The sequence below is a fragment of the Mercenaria mercenaria genome, chromosome 1 (assembly GCF_021730395.1).
Source record: "Mercenaria mercenaria strain notata chromosome 1, MADL_Memer_1, whole genome shotgun sequence".
Lineage (NCBI taxonomy): Eukaryota > Metazoa > Mollusca > Bivalvia > Venerida > Veneridae > Mercenaria > Mercenaria mercenaria.
The window spans coordinates 104181554-104204902 of NC_069361.1; the positions used below are offsets into that span (position 1 = coordinate 104181554).

At 35.5% G+C, this 23349-nt stretch overlaps 1 protein-coding gene across 4 annotated transcripts in view; it reads left to right on the plus strand.

Annotated features, from left to right (window-relative positions):
• Nucleotides 1–15210, plus strand: part of LOC123527848 (hypoxia-inducible factor 1-alpha-like) — a 132272-nt gene extending 117062 nt beyond the window's left edge. For all 4 annotated transcript variants that reach the window (XM_045307548.2, XM_045307555.2, XM_045307560.2 and 1 more), the window contains exons 10-15: nucleotides 2873–3006; nucleotides 3994–4101; nucleotides 6507–6622; nucleotides 10224–10474; nucleotides 12285–12370; nucleotides 13160–15210. In XM_045307548.2, the coding sequence (XP_045163483.2) occupies nucleotides 2873–3006; nucleotides 3994–4101; nucleotides 6507–6622; nucleotides 10224–10474; nucleotides 12285–12370; nucleotides 13160–13330 (866 nt within the window). In that variant the 3' untranslated portion in view covers nucleotides 13331–15210. The remainder of the gene's footprint in view (nucleotides 1–2872; nucleotides 3007–3993; nucleotides 4102–6506; nucleotides 6623–10223; nucleotides 10475–12284; nucleotides 12371–13159) is intronic.
• Nucleotides 15211–23349: the final 8139 nt, after the last annotated feature.

The following is a 23349-nucleotide window of genomic DNA, read 5'->3' on the forward strand; positions in this document are numbered from 1 at the left end:
AATTTAAGGTTAATTTTGATGTAAGCTAGTGGAATTAGTCTATTATTAGAAATCCTATTTTTAGATTTTCAATATTTTAGGTATTTTTCTAACTTTTTTATTATAAGTCCTATGTAAAAAGTAAAAACATTTTTCCGTGGTAACATGGGTCGGTAAGACACTTTTTTGTATTCACTTTTAGTGTATCTCTAATATTAGAGATTTAATATATTTGCTAGTATTACTATACTAGTATTATACTAGTATTACTTATATGTGGAAGCCCAGGATGAAGTACTCCAAAGTATTTTTAAGATTCCTTATGGTTGCCATTCTTCTGTGACAAGACCGTATGGTGGGGGTATGAGTCACTCCTGTGACAGTTCTAGTTTATTATTGGCCGTAGGGAAAACCCGAGACCACTTTTCTGTGGTACATCATGGATGATACCTCCAATTTTTAGGTGTATTTTGACATATCTGTACCTTGTAAGAATTTTGTTTTTCTGTTTGGTTAAATTTCTTACTTTGTTGTTCCTGTCCTTTTGACTTAGATATTTTTTCTGAGGACCTTCTTGTCCTCAAGTGCAATGATAACAGGTGAGCGATATAGGGCCATCATGGCCCCCTTGTATAAATTGTGTGCATATTTTGTGCTTTTAATCAATGACAAAATCAGGACTCTCGTACAAGAATACAGAAAGTTCTATGATTTGAATTTCCCGCGCCAAGATGACTCATCGATTCATACAAAGCTAGCAGCAGTCAGTTTAACAACTGACATCAGAATTTTACATGTATCAGCTGTTTAAATTTTCTAAAGAATTCACAGACATTCAAAATCATGAAGTTCTAACTATTACAAATACTGAGGGGAGGGAGGGGGGAGGGGGTTAAAAATTCGAAGTGTACCCTGCTACCTAAGCATATACATTGATGAATCGTGCCAAAACGAAACTATAAATGTCGTCAATTTTTAGATTCCAGGTCCAATTTGGACCCAAAGTGATTGTTCCCTGGACAATTGTTGGCACATAATATGTGAAAGAAATGTTTTTAGACATTTTTAAAAATAAATTCCAATGAGAACAGGACTGTATCACTTACACCCCGAACCAGGACATTGGTTGAATCTGCCAACATTCCACCATAGTGTTCAGTATCAACACAAATTTAAAAAAAAATAAAAATAAAAAAGATCATCATCAAACATATTATATACAAACTTTCATGGTGCTTTCATTCCAGTTTCTTTTAATAGATAATTTGTTTTAACTCAAGAGCTTTTGTGATTATGTTTTGTCTGTCGTCAATTTCGCCTGGTGTCCATGCTTCAACAATTCCTTGTTTAATATATATAGTAATTTTCTCAGAATATACTGAGTGCCAAATGCAACCTTCAGAACAAGTATTGTTCTTATAAATTAGAATCTGCATAAGGTGCAGTGTCTTTAAGTGTGTTAAAAAATGGATGTATATCACTGGATTCCATATAAAACGGGCAATGTCCTTAATAAAAAATAAAAATCAAATCAAATCCGCACTGCCTCATTAAATTTTGCAGAAAGTGGCCTGAGAAACTAAACATTAATTTTTTTTGGCCTAATCACAGTTCATATTATTATAGACATAGGAGGATGGAGGTTTGGGAAGGTCCTCTCCCAAACATTGATAGTAAGGAGAACAACTCTTGGTAAAAAAAACTGGATATCTGTGATCCCTTACAATGCCTTACATGATGTCATGGAAACTGCTTGAATTGTAATTTGGATGTAACTGGCCCATGGATACATTAGTGGCCAGCCCATGGTTACATTAGTAATCAGCCCATGGTTACATTATTGACTAGCCCATGGTTACATTTGTAACCAGCCCATGATTACATTAGTAACTAGCCCATGGTTACATTTGTAACCAGCCCATGATTACATTTGTAACCAGCCCATGATTACATTAGTAATCAGCCCATGGATACATTAGTAACCAGCACATGGATACATTAGTGGCCAGCCCATGGTTACATTAGTAATCAGCCCATGGTTACATTAGTGACCAGCCCATGGTTACATTATTGACTAGCCCATGGTTACATTAGTGACCAGCCCATGATGACATTAGTAACTAGCCCATGATTACATTTGTAACCAGCCCATGATTACATAAGTAACTAGCCCATGGTTACATTAGTAATCAGCCCATGGATACATCAGTAACCAGCCCATGGATACATTAGTAACCAGCTCATGATTACATTAGTAACCAGCCCATGGTTACATTATAGCTGAGCATTAAGATAAGGTTAATTCCTGGTTTGTATGAGTAGAATTCATCGTAGATTTGAGGTTCATGTGTATTTGTTTCCTATACATGTATTTTATCATTTTTGTGTTTATTCTTTTACAAATAAATCAGAAGAATATTTTTAATAGGGCAATGTATAATGGTATATTTATAAAATTAACGTGATTGTAATTTAACAGTGAAGTTTAGTTTTGATTTGCATGAAAACTTTTTGTTGGTTTTAGTTCTTGAGATGAGATTTGTCCTCAGATATGTTTTATAAAGTTGCATTTTTAAGAAGTGACATGGCATTTTTTAACAGACAAAATATGAATTCAGGTATTCTTTGCTGCACCCAAGCTGTTGAAGATTTAGCACTGATGTCATAGGACAGAAAACAAATTAGCCAGCACCTGCCCCCAGGAGACATCTCTAAGCTTTGATAATGAATTTATAATAATTATTGCTGTTTTTAAATAGAAAAAGTGGCACTTAATATACAGATCATAACTCCATTGGCCAGAAACTTCCAATGTTTTTCTGATAGAAGTTTAAAGTTGCCTGTATGAAACTCTGTTACCATTTTATCTAAACTTGTATTTTGTCTGGTACAGTGAAAGACTTCAGTCAGATCAGTTTGTATGACGATGTGCCTAGGAAGAAAGAAGTTCCGTTGTCAAGGTTTGAGGAACGGAGAGGTGATCCCCGCATGGTCAGTCCTTCAAGATCCACACCTGAAGGGACACTGGTAGGTAGTTTTGCTTCATAAGGAGGTACCAAGCTAATGTTATAAAATTATGGTAAATTATTACAGTGCAGACCATATTTTAGGGAGGCCTGTGTGGCCAGGTGGTTTAGATTGCCAACTTTGAGCACAGTTTGGGCCGTCATGTGAGGAAGCTGTTTAGGTTTCTTGCAGGTCACTTGTTTTACCTAGGTGCCAGTCCCAGTCTGAAATGATACTTGTAGAGGTAACTGGGATCTGCTAGCATAAAGACCGGCTGTTTAGCTCAATAGGGAGAGCGCAGATCTACAGTTGGGGTCATGAGTTTAATACTTTTTTGAGGCATATGTTCTTTGTGAAGATTTGATAATAGACATTGAATCTGAAATCATTGATCCAGTTGGCAGTTACTTGCTGAGAACATGTTTGTACTGGAATAGAATACAGGAACACTGAACAGGTTAACTGCCAGCCACTACATAACTGAAATACTTTAAAAAAACAGTGCTAAACTACTTTAGCTGCATAAACTCTTTATATCAGTTGTATTGTCTTAATATACCCTTCTAAGGTAGGATTTCAGGTGAATGGTGCACAGTAACTTCTCGGTTACCCTAGCAACTGAAGCCCATGATATGTTTCATGCAAAATAAATTTAAAGTCGTAAAACCATAAAATATGCCTGACACGTCTGAACTTGGCTAGATTGATATCTTTTCAAATGTTTGGCGTTTTAGGTTCCAAATTTGATAAAACCAAAAGATATATATACCACATCTTGCAGTTTGTTGTAGATAAGATCTGGATGCTTAGTTGATAAGGCAGACATTAGTTTAATTGTTTTATTTTCTAGCAGAGTTGGTATTGCCAACATTAATATTAAACTTATCTTTAATGCCTGTATTGAATGTTAGACTCCACATTGCATTGCCAAAGAGAACTGTTGACACCGAGGCTGTATATCAGAAAGCTATGAAGTGCACTTTATCATTGGAACATGTCTGATTTCAGAGTCCAGCAGATAGCCCTGCTAGTTACTTAACGACAATCAATCCTAAAGACATCAGTGCCATGGATGACCTATTCACCACCCTTGACCCAAGCATGGAAAATGGACAGGTCAGTGCTTTTCCTTATTTGCAAGATCATACATAAACAAGTGAGGTATTTACTGATTTACTGAACAATTTGTGGGTCCTAAATTTTCTCTGCCTATTGTTTGAATGAGCCAACCCACTGGCTTGTTAAAGGTTGGCTTTTTTTGGAAGGGCTTGCCTGAAATGAAACCTACAGGCACATATGATATTTTTGTATGCATGTTTTCTGAATAAAGCATACAGTCTAATTTTAGGTAGTTCTGCATGTTCTTTACACCAGAAGCTATGACCTAATGGCATTTTTCAAGATAGCTTTAAATAAAATCTTGTGTCTGGCACACAGAAACTTAAAACATAATAGAAATAACTGTTTGAAGCTTGCTGTAATGCTATCTTTCTAACATTATATGCTTATGAAAACTTTTGCCAAATAGTGTCATAAAATCACATCAAATTTGAGGTTCTGTCTTTAATAATGGGCAAATATTGCAGAGAAAGCATACAGTAATATGTATTTTAAGCTCAACTTTTTGAAAAATAAAGAAGTTTTTTGTACTTGGTCAAGTATTACCATTTCCACTGCCTTCAGGTTAAACTTTCATGGCAAGCATCTTAGTTTCATGATATCTTGTTAACCTCTGTCCCTTTCATTAAACCTCAAATAATACACACCTGTTAGATGCAAACATGTTGGCGACAAAGCTGTTGAGTCTTGTTGACAACACTTCTTGACTACTTGCCACACAGCGGCAAACTCTTGTACTTATTAGCTCACCTGTCACATAGTGACAAGGTGAGCTTTTGTGATCACCCTTCGTCCGTCGTCAGTCCGTGCATCAACAATTTCTTGTCTGCACGATAGTGGTTTCATTTATGATTTTATTTTAACCAAACTTGCACACAACTTATATCACCATAAGATCTCGGTTCCTTTCTTGAACTGGCCAGATCCCATTATGGGTTCCAGAGTTATGGCCCCTGAAAGGGCCAAAATTAGCTATTTTGACCTTGTCTGCACAATAGCAGCTTTATTTATGATTTGATTTTTACCAAACTGGCACACAACTTGTATCACCATAAGATCTTGGTTCCTTTCTTGAACTGGCCTGATTCCTTTATGGGTTCCAGAGTTATGGCCCCTGAAAAGTCCAGAATTAGCTATTTTGACCTTGTCTGCACAATAGAAGCTTTATTTATGATTTAAATTTAATCAAACTTGCACACAACTTGTGTCACCATAAGATCTCGGTTCCTTTGTTGAACAGGCCAGATCCCTTAATGGGTTCCAACGTTACGGCCCCTGAAAGGGCCAAAATTAGCTATTTTGGCCTTGTCTGAACAATAGCAGCTTCATTTATGATTTGATTTTAACCAAACTTGCACACAACTTGTATCTCCACATGATCTTGATTCCTTTTTTGAACTGGCCAGATTCCTTTATGGGTTCCAGAGTTATGGCCGCTTAAAGGTCCAAAATCGGCTATTTTGGTTTTTGCAGCCTTTATGGTTTTATTTGATACAGACTTCCAAAATATCTTCAACAACAATAAATCCTGGATTCCATGACAAATCAGATCCAGTCGTAGGTTCCAGAGTTATTTTGATTACCTCCCCTGATTGTAATCAAAATGGATTTATATCAGTAAGTACTTATTTGAAATTTCATTATTGTCATTAGTTGGACTGAGCCAATCAGGGTAGATAACCATGGACTGATTTTATGTCAAATTACCTCCCTTTATTTCAAATTAAAATGGGTATATCTCCGTAACTAATGAAGATACTGATCTGAAATTTCATTTATGTCAACAGATTTATTTGGCAGATCCCTCTTTTGTTCACTTACAATAATTTTTTTTTTAATTACTTCCCTTTTACGTTACTATTAATAGCTTATTTTTAGTAACTTTTTTTATTATTGGCTGTACGGAAAAACTGAGACCACTTTCATGTGGTACAACATGGATGGTACCTCCAATTTTTAGGTGTATTTTGACATATCTGTACCTTGTAAGAATTTTTTTTTTCTTTTTGGTTAAATTTCTTCCCTTTGTTGTTCCTGTCCTTTGGACTTAGATATTTTTTCTGAGGACCTTCTTGTCCTCAAGTGCAATGATAACAGGTGAGCGATATAGGGCCATCATGGCCCTCTTGTTATGTGACTGGAATTTTTGGTTTTCTTATTGTAACTGTCTCAGCCTAATGAATTTATTGCCAAATGTTGTTGTTAATTTCTATTAAAATCAAATCTGACCATCATTTAATAGTGGGTCAATATGATAATAATGATTAAAAAAAATGAATATGAAAAATGTAAAAGTAATGATTTTATTGATGGAAGCAACATTGTGGGCAAGATATTTTGTCTACATTACAATAAAGTCGTTTTTTGTGTATGTTCACATTTTTTAATGTTCTTTTTTCTAGGAGATAGACTTTACTTTACGGGCACCATTTATACCCATGACTTCAGATGAAGACTTTGTATTAAGTCAGCCTTCCACGGACAGTCTTCTCAATATGGGAGCAGATTTCAACCCAGGGTAAGATCATTCACTGCCAAGTGTTCTAGCCAGGCTATTACTGCATGTTGTATGTGGCAGTCTTCAGGCTTTGAGTTGTACTTTCAATCTCTCTTATTATTCCCACTGTCCCCATAATTGGCAAAGTGATGTGTCTTAAAGGTGGATAATCAGATTTTGGCCATGTAACTGATTTGTTCGAAACTTTAGCATCTGATCATTTACACTCATTTATGTTCACTTAACACTTAATACAAATTAGATTTTCACTGAGGTATTTTTAACATTTCATTTTCCTATCCTGGTTGCCCAACCAAGATGGAGTTATTTTATCATAAGTATAAATTTGATAAACATACTTTGCCTAAGGAAATGTATAAATATTAGACATATTGTAATATATTTGTAAAATATTTGCATTAAAAATTATGTATTTAGATGGAATTCATTAGAAACGCAAGTTTGAAAAGTTATTATTATCTCCCTTCGCCTATCTTGGTTGCGCAACCAAGATAGATTGGAAATAAATGAATTCAGAAGCTACACACAGCTTTTAAACTTGCATTTTGGTTCGGATTGTTCAATAGTTGATATGTCTATCAAATGCTAATGTAAAACTAGACATTGTATCGAAATAAAAATAAATACTCAGCTTTTTATATACTTTCATATTAAAGGGGAGTAATTACAAAATTTTAGGGCCCGCCCGCTTAGCTCAGTAGGTAAGAGCGTTGGTCTACGGATCGCGGGGTCGCGAGTTCGATCCTCGGGCGGGGCGTATGTTCTCCGTGACTATTTGATAAATGACATTGTGTCTGAAATCATTAGTCCTCCACCTCGGATTCATGTGGGGAAGTTGGCAGTTACTTGCGGAGAACAGGTTTGTACTGGTACAGAATCCAGGAACACTGTTTAGGTTAACTGCCGGCCATTACATGACTGAAATACTGTTGAAAAACGGCGTTAAACCTAAAACAAACAAACGAACAAACAAAATTTTATAAAAATAATAAGAATATACATTTCATATAGGAATCTAACTCTATGTAATTGATCTTTTTGTTCCTTAAATAATTCTCTACCAGAATATACAAAAAGTAAAAAATGTCATTAAATGTTGTTTAAATGTGATTGAACACCTTTAAATGCAGCCTAATTAACACATCAGTTAGATTGATAGTGTATTCAAAACACTGCCATATATGCTAAATAAATCTTGGATGTAAATTGAGCAATAAACTACTGACAGCTGATGTAGGTAAATTTTATTGGTAGATTTATTTAGCTTTATTTACATCACTCTGGTTGTCAAAAAAATTAGAAATTATTTTGTAAAAAAAGTTTGATTACCATTTCTTTTTTGTCTGTCACATATTTTCACAGCCCTAATTTTCAGAAACTTCTGTCAGGTATTGAAAAATTTACCAGTGCAAATGTATTTAAGTCAAAAGAAAAGCAGCAAAATGTTTAATCATCAGAAGGTCTAATTGAGAATAAGTGTGCACATGTGCAGGCTCACTGTTCCACCCACATTATGTATAAAATACAATACTAGGAACAGAACTTGTTGTAGGTTTTAAAGCTTTGTATTTTGCTTAATTACTTAATAAGTTTCCTTCTTAACTTTGTATATGAATGCACTTTTATTTGAAATACAATTCTGTGGCGGATACTTGTAGTGGATAGCTAGATTTATAAAAGCTTTTAAAATGTTTGTCTACTTTTGAACTCCAAGAACTGTCCTTTTTATGTCTCTCTTCCCCCCCCCCCCCCCCCCCCCCCCCCTGGGGGAGACATATTGTTTTTGCCCTGTCTGTCTGTCCATATGTCACACTTAATTTCCGATCAATGACTGGTGAAACCATTTGACCTAGAACCTTCAAACTTCATAGGGTGGTAGGGCTACTGGAGTAGACAACCCCTATTGTTTTTGGGGTCACTCCATCAAAGGTCAAGGTCACAGGGGCCTGAACATTGAAAACCATTTCCGATCAATAACTTGAGAACCACTTGACCCAGAATGTTGAAACTTCATAGGATGATTGGTCATGCAGAGTAGATGACCCCTATTGATTTTGGGGTTACTCTGTTAAAGGTCAAGGTCACAGGGGCCTGAACATTGAAAACCATTTCCAATCAATAACTTGAGAACCACTTGACCCAGAATGTTGAAACTTCACACGATGATTGGTCATGCAGAGTAGATGGCCCCTATTGATTTTTGGGTCACTCTATTAAAGGTCAAGGTCACAGGGGCCTGAACATGGAAAACCATTTCCGGTCAGTAACTGGAGAACCACTTGACCCAGAATGTTGAAACTTCATAGGATGATTGGTCATGCAGAGTAGATGACCCCTACCGATTTTGGGATCACTCTGTTAAAGGTCAAGGTCAATGGGGCCTGAACATGGAAAACAGTTTCCGATCAATAACTTGAGAACCACTTGACCCAGATTGTTGAAACTTCATAGGATGATTGGTCATGCAGAGTAGATGACCCCTATCGATTTTTGGGTCACTCTGTTAAAGGTCAAGGTCACAGGGGCCTGAACATTGAAAACCATTTCCGATCAGTAACTTGAGAACCGCTTCACCCAAAATGTTGAAACTTCATAGGATGATCGAACATGCAGAGTAGATGACCCTTATTAATTTTTGGGTCAGTCTTTTAAAGGTCAAGGTCATACATATATACATTTCTACATATATATACAACATATAAGTAGAATATCCCTATTGCAGCCAACCATCAGTGTCTATTTGACTTTCGCTCCTGTCCCCTATTGACTTCATGCCTATATGACTGTGCACTGGGGGAGACATGCGCTTTTTTACAAAAGCATCTTCTAGTTTTGCAAGCTTTTGGCTTTTTGTTTTTCCATTTCAAAAAAGGTAGTGGCTTAAAGAAAAATACCTTATGTTGGCCTTATAAATAATGCCATTTTCACTCTGAAATGCAACAGAATGCACCAAATAGGTCTTCAAAACCAAAATATTTCTAGGGGAAATGCCCCTCCCACACTCCTTTGCCTCTTTTTGTCTCCATTTTTGCAACATGCCTTTCAAATTTTCTGGCTAGAACCCTGCTACCATAACATGTTCTTTCCTGTATGAAACTCTCTGTTATCGTTATGTCTGTATTTTGTCTGGTACAGTGAAAGACTTCAGTCAGATAAGTTTGTATGACAATGTGCCTAGGAAGAAAGAAGTTCCTATGCTTTATAAACTGGTTATTGATCAACGAACACACTGTTTTTAGAAATAATGATACAAGATATGATATGTTTTGAAAAGAAACATTTTCTAATTTACAGACATAAATTACGGACTCCTTTAGACTCCTTTGTTTGATATTTTGATTTAAATCATAAAAGTCACCTGTTTTCTCTTCATATCTGTTAGGTGTGAATGTTTTGATAACTAATTTTATATCCTCCTTTTAAACAGTTGCTGATTAACCTGGAAACATAGATAATAAAACCTGATGTACAGACTGACTGCATACCTGAAATACTATTGAAAAAAAAAAGCAAATAATTTCTTGGAACATTAATATTCAAGCATATTAGAGAGTATAAGAATCTTCAGTATATTTAATGTACATGTATTTTTTGTATTCAGTATTTTTGGTTGTACTGAGAGTGTTTTCCACCTGAGAGATGAATTGTACGATGGTCCAACAACAGAGAAGAAATCAAAAACTGCTTATGAAATAATTGGAGATAATACAGTGAAGAAGAGCATAGAAGGACCTCGAGATCAGATGATGATGAAAATGAAGCGGAGGCTAGATCGTAGTAACCTTGAAAAGGGACCGCCTGTGAAAATGACAAAGTATCAGTTACCTGTTGGTTTTGGGAATAGCCTTCATGGTAAGAGCCTTGTATTTATAAGCCTTTTTAGGTCAGCTGAACCTAGGAGGTTAGTTGGTAGACCATTTAGGTTACAAGGACTAGAGAATCTTTGTTTCTTAATGGTCAGATTTCATAAGATGTTTGCCTGTGGTCATTTGATGACTCCTATTGTTTTGGGAGTCAGTAGGTCAAAGTTCAAGGTCATTGCGACCACGAGACTGAAAACTAAGGAACACTGTGGTATATAGTCATACTTCATCTGATGTTTGCCTGTGGTCAGTTGATGACTCCTGTTGTTTTGGGAGTCAGTAGGTCAAAGGTCAAGGTCATTGCGACCACGAGACTGAAAACTAAGGAACACTGTGGTATATAGTCATACTTCATCTGATGTTTTTCTGTGGTCAGTTGATGACTCCTGTTGTTTTGGGAGTCAGTAGGTCAAAGGTCAAGGTCATTGCGACCACGAGACTGAAAACTAAGGAACACTGTGGTATATAGTCATACTTCATCTGATGTTTGCCTGTGGTCAGTTGATGACTCCTGTTGTTTTGGGAGTCAGTAGGTCAAAGGTCAAGGTCATTGCGACCACGAGACTGAAAACTAAGGAACACTGTGGTATATAGTCATACTTCATCTGATGTTTGCCTGTGGTCAGTTGATGACTCCTGTTGTTTTGGGAGTCAGTAGGTCAAAGGTCAAGGTCATTGCGACCACGAGACTGAAAACTAAGGAACACTGTGGTATATAGTCATACTTCATCTGATGTTTGCCTGTGGTCAGTTGATGACTCCTATTTTTTTGGGAGTCAGTAGGTCAAAGGTCAAGGTCAGTGCGACCACGAGACTGAAAACTAAAGAACACTGTGGTATATAGTCATACTTCATATGCAGATTGCGTGTGGTCAGTTGATGACCTCTAATATTTCAGGGCCATTAGGTCAAAGGACAAAACAGTTTCTGGCCAGTAACATAAAAATGCTTTGGTCTACAGTTGGAAAACTTCATAGGATATGTGGTCAGTAGATGACTGCTGTTGTATTGGGAGTCCATAGGTCAAACCTTAAGGGCACTGACCTTGAGACTGAAAACAGTTCGCTCTTAGTTACTAAGGTACACTATGGTCTACAGTTGTTATACTTCATAGGGTGATTGCCCGTGGTCAGTTGATTACCCCTATGTTTTCAGGGTCAATAGGTCAGAAGTCAAGGTCACATTGACATGGAAACTGAAAACTGTTTCTACTCAATAACTAAAGAACGCTTTTGTCTACAGTCGTTAGTTTGCAAAGGATGATTGCCCATGGTCAGTACATAACTCCTTTTGTTTTTTGGCTAAGTAGGTAGGATGACCTTGAGACTGAAAGCAGTTTCCACTCAATAACTTAAGAGCGCCTTTGCCTACAGTCATCAATTACATAGGCAGTTTGCTTGTTGCTTGTGAACTACTGGTCAGAATTACTCCAAGCTTGCTTTGTAGTATCCTGGCATTTACCACTCAAAAGTTTGTTCAAAATGATTTCATATCACGGCATTTAATGCTCTCTGCTTTAATATGTGTCATATCCAAGGATCTTGTTACTCCTATTTCTAATTGATAAACACAATTTTCAGATAAACTGCCAGTATGTTGCTAAAATACTGTGTAAAATTCTATAGAACAAAACAAATTGATCTGTTGTTTATTGTTCATCCCTCGTTGGAACAAACTCTTATGATCTGTGTGCTTTATAAACTGGTCATTGGTCAACGAACACACTGTTATAGAAATAATGATATACAAGATATGATATAAAGTAGAGGAATAGATTAGATTGTTTCATAATTTTACAGTCGGAATTCCTCAAGAAAACAGTGTGCTGATGAACCTCTTGTTAAAGGGGGAAGATGTTGCTCATGGTTACAGTGTCCGTAAAAAGGTAAGCCATTTTTGTGTTTAATTATTTGCATGAGATTACATTGAACTTCCAAACTTCGCAACAAAACATATACACAAAAACAGCTATTAAATATATGCATGAACATACGGCATTTAGCACTGGGTAAAGTCTTGCTTGATTTGTCTACCGTTCATAAAAGAACAAGTACCTGATAATAAGTATCTGTAGATATCTCCCCAACATGTTTTGTTTTCAAATGTTGTCAGTGTTAGATCTTTGTAAAAATACAACTTTTGCGCTAATACACTTAGAACTAGCCTGAGACATTGTGTTCCTAATTTACTGCTCAGTACTGGTACACGACGCTGAAAGAAATGCGCCAACAGTGACGTAATAAAGCTGTGACGTCACCAGTGGTGAAAAACATTGTAAATATAGGTCAGTGGGTTACTTTAATCAGGTACTGGGAAGTGATCATGACACAGCAATTTTTAATAGTCATTGCTTGTGACTCTGTAGACAAACCGTCAGGGGACGTAACTAGAGTCACGAATTGGGACTAATTCAAACCCAGTTTTGTAACCTTAGATTTATATCTTCATAGCGTGGACTCTGACAGAGTTGAGATAAAGCCTTTGTGTTTTAAACCTGTTGGGGGATTGATATTTATTAGTAATTAGTTTAATTAAATAAATTGTTCAAATTTTCCATGCAGTGTGTTACATGTTGTCACGTCTCCATCCATTGGTTCTGTTTTATTAGTAATTTTATATGCAGTATTTTATGAAAACTAAATTAGAAAACTTTTTTGATAATCTGCCATTTCAGGACAATATCATATCAAAGAAAAGAGCAGACACAACAGGATTTCTCCAGAATCTACTCACGTCTGTGTCTAGCCATGACGTAGATGTAAATGCTCCAGCACACAGCAGCCGACTCCTCCAGGGTCAGGACATCATGACTGCTCTTAGCATGAACAAAAAACAATTCTGTTAGGAAGTGACATCACAGGAAGTAAAGTGGAAGGGGCGCATTGTACATAGAGTGTTTTATTGTTGACATTACACTGTAAAACTTAAAAAGCAAAGTGACATTGATATGCCTTATATTGTGAGTCTCATGTGAAGTTGGGAGTATTTTGAAATATTTAGGTAGAACATGTTGTTTTTTTGAGATATGACAGTTGTAATAGTGCAGGGAACTGCTCGTATCACTGTATCATCCTGGTGCAAAGTTTGATGAAAAAATTAACATGTTTAGTAAAATAAATCCAGGTTTCTGATAAACTACAGTATCTTGTTCATGGTTAAAGTTTTTATTAATAAATCTTTTTTTGTGTGTGATCAAAATTAGACCTACCAACGGATGCACACAATTTAACCTTATTGTCAGTTAATGTGTGTTAAGAGAAATATCTTTCCTCAATATATCTGTAATATATTATTATCCATATTAAAGTTAAGTTTTTGTCAGGTATTTTGATGCATGATCAAGACAATGTGTTAAGGTTTTTGCAATAGTTTGTACGAATACTGTTTTATAAAAAAAAACTGCTTTTAATTCTTTTTAGATTCTCTGTGATTCTCTGTGTTTTGGGCAAAGAACTCTAGATTGTATTTCCTTATATTTCGATTTGTCAGTGAATTTGACAGGCATTTTATATCCCATAGCACTGACACCTCATAATATGACACCTTCATAAAATGGAGATTTCTGAATTGAATGCATATAGAATATTATCAGTTATACGACTTTGTGAAACATTCACATCCTTGGCCTTAAGCTTCTATATGAGAATACCAGGGTCAAGTTTTCTGTATCATACTTTTATTCATTCATACGGTAGTTAAGTTGTTTGGATTGAGATATAGATATACATGTATATATATATACTTTCAAGGGGAAAATTTTATCAGTCAGGAATTTTGCTTGTAAAGAAATTGCTTAATTTTGCCTTGAAAACAGAAATGAAAAATGGTGGGGAGTGAACAAAAAAAGGAATGCTAAACTTCTTAATTTGACCATGATGTAAGACAAAAATAAAAAAATCTCATAAGAAATATGCAGTTTTTATCTTTATATGATTTTAAGGGAAGAAATGCAAATTGAAACAAGTTAAAAAGACTACTAAATGTAAAGCTGTTTGATTGTATCTTGATTGTATTTAGACCGTCACATGATTTAGGCAATTAGCATAACATGCCTGTATGATGTTTGTATATCCTTTATCATTATATTGTAGTTTTGTATAACATATTAGTATAAGGTTTGTACTCAAAAAGAAAAAACTAAAAAAAAAAGGAAAATTTGAAAAAAATACAAAAATAAAAGTAAATGTAAAAAGCATACATGTGAATTAGCTGAGCCGTGCCATGGGAAAACCAACATAGTGGGTGTGCGACCAGCATGGATCCAGACCAGCCTGCGCATCTGCGCAGTCTGGTCAGGCTCCATGCTGTTCGCTTTTAAAGCCTATTGGAATTGGAGAAACTGTTAGCGAACAGCATGGATCCTGATCAGACTGCGCGGATGGGCAGGCTGGTCTGGATCCATGCTGGTCGCACACCCACTATGTTGGTTTTCCCATGGCACGGCTCAGCTATGTGTTGGATTGGGTTTGCAATTAACGGAGGCAAATACAGGTGGGGCAAGGTTTTGTTGTCCATTGATTTGAACACAGACATTTCATGTATATATAGACGGTGATCACATGTATGCACCAAAAAAAAAAAAAAAAAAAAGGAGTTTGGGGTGGGGGAAAACTATGGGGGACAGATTGCACAAGTATTGCTGTAAAGCAGAATAACTGTCGCTGCACAAATTCTGTTGCTGTTTGTCTATAAATCTGGTATTATAATAATAATAATAATATACTATATGTTTGTTATTCATTGTATATAGCTACTTACTGCAATATTTTCATGCATTGAAAAATGCTCATCTGTATAAATGTAAACATTATATGACTTGGATTAAGTTGAAGAATCAAAGTTTTAAAGCTGTCTTTTGTCTGTTAATTGTAGAAATGCTAATTCAAAATATATATATATCTCCCTAGAAAAAGAAGTTTCAGCTAGACTTCTTTTAATAGTGTTTCAACCTTCAGGGAATAGTTACCACTTTACATCACACCTTGGAGTCTTCCCATTGATTTTTGGAGGTTGCATTGTATTTGTGAAAGCTCATTAGAAAAGGAGGAGTTGTCCCAAGTTCGAACCCGGGGCATCAGTCCAAAGGTCTTTGTTTTGCCTGCTACCTCAGAATCATGTGGAAAGGTTTCCTTTATACTTCTGGAGAACAAATTAATACTGGTACAAAAGCCAGGAAACCCAGTAAAGTGAACTAACTAGTTATAGAACTGAAATAATAACATAATCCCACCTAAAACACAGTTTCCTTCTGTATTATGATGGCTGTAAAACTTTGCCACTTTAATTAAATTGATCTTCATTCAATATCTGTTGACAGAACAGTGTATATTCATTTCTTAAAACTTGTTTTTCATGACTTTGTGTGCTTTATTAGCTTGGGCAAGCAAAAAACACCTTAAATATTAAAGAGGGAATTAAAAAGCCATTGAACTGGGGTTTCAGAAATAGTGACTGTTATAATGTATACCCCAGTATCAGTTACTGAAATTAGTTGTAAATAGGTTCATTTCTATGCTTAACCCTTATCATGCTGGACACGCTTGATTCTGCCTTTGCTACCAGTGCAGATCATGATCAGCCTGCATATCTGTGCAGTCTGATCATGACCAGCACTGTTTCCATTCAGTCAGCATCTTTTAGGTATGCCACCCCTTTTAACAGTTAATGGTACTGTCCAAACTGAAAGATGGACAAGTTCATTATAGACATTTAGCAGGGTTAGGGTTAAGGAATGATTTTGTTTTTAATTTATTTTGTAACATCAGATGCCAGTATGTGGCTTTTTACATGTTTATCTATAGGATTTTTTAATGTTTTGTCTGTTTGTTTTTAGCTCACCTGTCACATAGTGACAATGTGAGCTTTTGTGATCACGCAGCGTCCATCATCCGTCCGTGCGTCCTTGCGTCCGTAAACTTACGCTTGTGACCACTCTAGAGGTCACATTTTTTGTTGGATCTTTAATGAAAGTTGGTCTGAATTTCATCTTGATGATATCTAGGTTTAGGTTCGAAAACTGGGTCATGTGCCCTCAAATACTAGGTCAGTAGTCAAAAAAAAAAAATTGTGACCTCTAAAGGCCATATATTTCACAAGATCTTCATGAAATTGGTTTAAACATTCATCTTGATGATATCTAGGTCAAGTTCGAACTGGGTCACGTGCCTTCAAAAACTAGTCAGTAGGTCAAATATAGAAAAACCTTGTGACTCTCTAGAGGCCATAATTTTTTCATGGATCTGTATGAAAGTTGGTCTGAATGTCATCTTGAGATATCTAGGTCAAGTTCGAAACTGGTGGGCACGTGTGGTCAAAAACAAGGTCAGTAGGTCAAAATAGAATAACCTTGTGACCTCAGAGGCCATACTTGTGAATGGATTCTTCATTAAAATTGGGCAGAATGTTCTCTTGATGCTATCTAGGTCAAGTTCAAAAGTGGGTTTATGTGTCATCAAAAGTAGGTCGTAGATCAATAATGAAAAACCTTGTGACCTCTCTAGAGGTCATATTTTTCATGGAATCTGTATGAAAGTTGGTCTGAATGTTTATCTTGATGATATATAGGTCAGTTTGAAACTGGGTCAACTGCGATCAAAAACTAGGTCAGTAGGTCTTAAAATAGAAAAAGCCTTGTGACCTCTTAGAGGCCATACCCTTGAAGGATCTTCATGAAAATTGGTCAGAATGTCACCTTGATGATATCTAGGTCAAGTTTGAAACTGGGTCACGTGCCATCAAAAACTAGGTCAGTAGGTCAAATAATATAAAAAACCTTGTGACCTCTCTAGAGGCCATATTTTTTATGGGATCTGTATGAAAGTTGGTCTGAATGTTCATCTTGATGATATCTAGTTCAAGTTTGAAACTGGGTCAACTGCGGTTAAAAACTAGGTCAGTAGGTCTTATATTAGAAAAATCTTTTGACCTCTCTAGAGGCCATATTTTTCAATGGATCTTCATGAAAATTGGTCAGAATTTTTATCTTGATGATATCTAGGTCAAGTTCAAAACTTGGTCACATGAGCTCAAAAGTAGGTCACTATGTCAAATAATAGAAAAAACGACGTCATACTCAAAACTGGGTCATGTGAGAACAGGTGAGCTATTCAGGACCATCATGGTCCTCTTGTTTAAAATGTGATTATGTAACCCACTTCCTTGTATGGGCACAAATAAAGGTCTGGAAGTCTTTATTTAGATATTTTTAGATAGCAACTACAGTCACTAAGAAAATAAGTAAAGCAAATAGGGTTAAATCTGGTACAACATTTTTTTATATAAATTTGAGAGAAGATCTATTTTTAGTCTCTAAATGCAGTTTTGCTATTGGTCATCTCAGTCAGCCAATCAAATGTTGGAGTTTTGAGACTGGTCTCCAGTTTCATTTCTATGATTTTGGACTGATACCAATTTATACAAGAACTTAAATTTGTAAATTGGAAGTATGTACTTAATTTAAAGAGCCTTTTTAATTGCAAGTATGTACTGAATTGCAAGAGCCTTTTTAATTGCAAGGATATACTTAGGTAAATGTCTAGCCCTGAATCTGTTATGATCGGGTTAAATCGAGTTATGTTACTGTGTTTATGGAACTTTGGTGTCATTAGAGATTTATATTTAAAACTTGAGAAGCGTTCCTTTTATTTTAAATTCAAGTTTATTATAAGAATTTGTTCTAAAAGTAACAGAGAAGTTGTTGCAAGTATAACTTGGACACACCTTTATGTCATTTCTAAACTAACTTCACTCTTAAAATAACATTTCTTTTTGTTTGCTTTGATTTAAAAACCTTGCTAAATACAAAATAACAAGAAAGGACTCATTTATAAATCCTAAATTTAACTATTTGCAGATTTTTGTTTTTGAGAAATTTATGTCTTTCATTATTGTACGAAGTTCATTCTAATATGAAAATCTGTGACAGTACACATTCTGGTAATCCTAGGATTGTTGGCGTGATAAGATGACAAAAAACAGTCAAATCTACTACAGATCACTCTTTTAGAAATAAAAAGTGGTTCTTGTAAAGAAATGGTCCTTCAAAACAGATCAAGATGCAGTGTTTATAGTAAAGTGTGAAAATTGTGGCCTTTTAGACATGATAGGCATGGTTTTATTGCTGTGGTCTCTGTTTGCAGTTGGTCTATATTCAGAGGTGTTCTTCCTATGGAGGTGGTCTGTAGTGCAGGTTTGACCGTAATGTTAGTTTGTTCTTTTTTTTTTTCGAAATGATCTCTATGACTTGTGTCATACAACATGTAAACAGAATTCATTGATTTACTGGAAGGTAACCTTTGTGTTAACATGATACATAATATTGATTCATTTACTAGTGTAACATTTATGTTAACATAACATTCACTGGAAGGTAATATTTGTGTTAATATTACATTCATTCATTCATTGATTCCTAGGAAGGTTACCTTTTTGCTGAAATAACATTGATTTATTTTCTGGAAGTTAACCTTTGTGTAAACATAATATAGATACACAGGAAGATAACAGTATATTCATTAATTTACAGGAAGGTAACATTTCATCATATTGTCAGCGTTATATTGATCAGGAACACACAGGCTGTCGACTGACTTATGTATTTTCCTGTACTTACAGTGATTTCCTGTTTCTTGGGACCTCGAGTTTCCTATATTTTTAGCACATTACCAGTTTTGTTATATATAAGACATTGAGTTGAAACTCCGCAAGTATGTCTTATTTGACTGGAAATATGTCTGTCAAATGTTAAACATTGATCTTTCCGATTGTTGAACTTCGTTCAGATGCTTATGTAAATGGTGAAAGTCTATTTCAGATAATTTTCTGGGGAAAAAAAAGACTCAGTTTATAATTTATTTGTGAAAGACAAAAAAGAAACAGCAATATAAGCCTTGTTTATTTGATTCATATTGTCGAGATCAACAAGTCAGATACCTAGTAACCAGTTGGAAATGCAAGCATTGCTTAAGTGTCATTGGAGAAATTATTTTTATTAGCTCACCTGTCACATAGTGACAAGGTGAGCTTTTGTGATCAACCTTCGTCCTTCAACAATTTCTTGTCTGCACGATAGTGGTTTCATTTATGATTTTATTTTAAGCAAACTTACACACAACTTGTATCACCATAAGATCTGGGTTCCTTTCTTGAACTGGCCAGATCCCATTATGGGTTCCAGAGTTATGGCCCCTGAAAGGGCCAAAATCAGCTATTTTGACCTTGTCTGCACAATAGCAGCTTTATTTATGATTTGATTTTTACCAAACTGGCACACAACTTGTATCACCATAAGATCTTAGTTCCTTTCTTGAACTGGCCAGATTCCATTATGGGTTCCAGAGTTATGGCCCCTGAAAGGACCAGAATTAGCTATTTTGCCCTTGTCTGCACAATAGCAGCTTCATTTATGATTTGAATTTAATCAAACTTGCACAAAACTTGTGTTGCCATAAGATCTCAGTTCCTTTATTGAACCGGCCAGATCCCCTAATGGGTTCCAGAGTTATGGCCCCTGAAAGGGCCAAAATTAGCTATTTTGACCTTGTCTGCACAATAGCAACTTCATTTATGATTTGATTTTAACCAAACTTGCACACAACTTGTATCACCACAAGATCTTGGTTCCTTTCTTAAACTGGACAGATTCCATCATGGGTTCCAGAGTTATGGCCCCTTAAATGTCTAAAATTGGCTATTTTGGCTTTTGCAGCCATAAAGAGACTTCATTTATGGTTTTATTTGATACAGACTTCCAAGATATCTTCAACAACAATAAATCTTGGATTCCATGACAAATCAGATCCATTCGTAGTTTCCAGAGTTATTTTATATCTGATTACCTCCCCTGATTGTAGTCAAAATGGATTTATATCAGTAAGTACTTACAGGACTTATTTGAAATTTCATTGTCATTAGTTGGACCGAGGCAATCAGGGTATATAACTATGGACTGATTTTATGTCAGATTACCTCCCTTTATTTTTGAAATTAAAATGGGTATATCTCCGTAACTAATGAAGATACTGATCTGAAATTTCATTTATTTTAACAGATTTATTTGGCAGATCCTTCTTTTGTTATCTTACAATAATTTTCTTTTGAATTACTTACCTTTAACGTTACTATAAATAGCCTATTTCTAGTAACTTTTTTATTATTGGCCATAGGGAAAAACTGAGACCACTTTTCTGTGGTACAACATGGATGGTACCTCCAATTTTTAGGTGTATTTTGACATATCTGTACCTTGTAAGAATTTTGTTTTTCTTTTTGGTTAAATTTCTTTCCTTTGTTGTTCCTGTCCTTTAGATTTAGATATTTTTTCTGAGGACCTTCTTGTCCTCAAGTGTAATGATAACAGGTGAGCGATATAGGGCCATCATGGCCCTCTTGTTGTGTATTACTACTAACTGTACTGAATATTATATTGTTGAAATATCACAGTGATTAGTAACACCTGTACTATGAAAAAATACAGTATTGTGTCTTGGACTTTTTCTGAGGACCTTCTTGTCCTCAAGTGCAATGATAACAGGTGAGCGATATAGGGCCATCATGGCCCTCTTGTTGATAAATGTTACCTATTTGTTAAGTAGAAATTACCAGTTTTAAAGTCACATGACATGTATTGAAATACTGTTTCGTTTTTAGCTCACCTGTCACATAGTGACAAGGTGAGCTTTTGTGATCACCCTTCGTCCGTCATGCATCGTCAGTCCTTGCGTCCGTCCGTGCGTCAACAATTTCGTGTCTGCACGATAGTGGTTTCATTTATGATTTTATTTTAACCAAACTTGCACACAACTTGTATCATCATAAGATCTTGTTTCCTTTCTTGAACTGGCTAGTTCCCATTATGGGTTCCAGAGTTATGGCCCCTGAAAGGGCCAAAATTAGCTATTTTGACCTTGTCTGCACAATAGCAGCTTCATTTATGATTTGAATTTAATCAAACTTACACAAAACTTGTGTCACCATAAGATCTTGGTTCCTTTCTTGAACCAGCCAGATCCCATTATGGGTTCCAGAGTTATGGCCCCTGAAAGGGCCAAAATTAGCTATTCTGACCTTGTCTGCACAATAGCAGCTTCATTTATGATTTGAATTTAATCAAACTTGCACAAAACTTGTGTCACCATAAGATCTCGGTTCCTTTCTTGAACCGGCCAGATGCCATTATGGGTTTCAGAGTTATGGTCCCTGAAAGGGCCAGAATTAGCTATTTTGACCTTGTCTGCACAATAGCAGCTTCATTTATGATTTTATTTTAACCAAACTTGCACAAAACTTGTGTTACCATAAGATCTTGGTTCCTTTCTTGAACTGGCGAGATTCCTTTATGGGTTCCAGAGTTATGGCCCCTGAATGGGCCAAAATTAGCTATTTTGACCTTGTCTGTACAATAGCAGCTTCATTTATGATATGATTTTAACCAAACTTGCACACAACTTGTATCACCACAAGATCTTGCTTCCTTTCTTGAACTGGCCAGATTCCATCTTGGGTTCAAGAGTTATGGCCCCTTAAATGTCCAAAATTGGCTATTTTGGCTTTTGCAGCCATATAGAGACTTCATTTATGGTTTTATTTGATACAAACTTCTAAAATATCTTCAACAACAATAAATCTTGGATTCCATGACAAATCAAATCCAGTCGTAGGTTCCAGTTATTTTATATCTGATTATCTCCCCTGATTGTAATCAAAATGGATTTATATCAGTAAGTACTTATAGGACTTATTTGAAATTTCATTATTGTTATTAGTTGGACTGAGACAGTCAGGGTAGATAACTATGGACTGATTTTATGTCAAATTACCTCCCTTTATTACAAATTAAAATGGGTATATCTCCGTAACTAATGAAGATACTGATCTGAAATTTCATTTATGCCAACATATTTATTTGGCAGATCCTTCTTTTGTTCACTTACAATATTTTTTTTTAATTACTTCCCTTTTATGTTACTATAAATAGCTTATTTTTAGTAACTTTTTTATTATTGGCCATAGGGAAAAACCGAGACCACTTTTCTGTGGTACAACATGGATGGTACCTCCAATTTTTAGGTGTTTTTTGACATATCTATACCATGTAAGAATTTTTTTCTTCTTTTTGGTTAAATTTCTTCCCTTTGTTGTTCCTGTCCTTTGGATTTAGATATTTTTTCTGAGGACCTTCTTGTCCTCAAGTGTAATGATAACAGGTGAGCGATATAGGGCCATCATGGCCCTCTTGTTGTGTATTACTACTAACTGTACTGAATATTATATTGTTGAAATATCACAGTGATTAGTAACACTTGTACTATGAAAAAATACAGTATTGTGTCTTGGAAGAAAGTTTGTCTTATTTAAATCCAAAGCCATCAAAGTCCGAGTTATATCCTTTCTCCACAGAATTAAGTTGTCATAGAGATAAACTCTAATCAAGCGTCACATTTATGGCCAGTAATAATTGCCTGTAAGTCAACAGCAATTGACACCCATACTAATTGAAGAACTCCATAAAGAAAGACAATTTACTTGAATAATTTATATGGAGAATATAATGCCTCAAGTTATCAAGCAAAAGTTCACTAGAAGTAAATGACTACTTATCCTAATGAGTTAGGTTGAAAATATATTACCTTAGAGCTATCAAACAATAATTTTTATGCTCCCATTGTTGAAGACCCCCGACAACAACCCTTGACTGCATCTTCTAAACGACTGCTTCGATTTTGATGAAACTTGACAGCAATGATTAGTTGGCAGTGCAGTTATGCACATTACTGCAATGGTCCATTTTGATATTTTTCAGGAAGTTATTGCCTTTGGACAGTAAAGCAAATCTTACAAAGTTGTCTTTTTAACCAAATCAGAGGC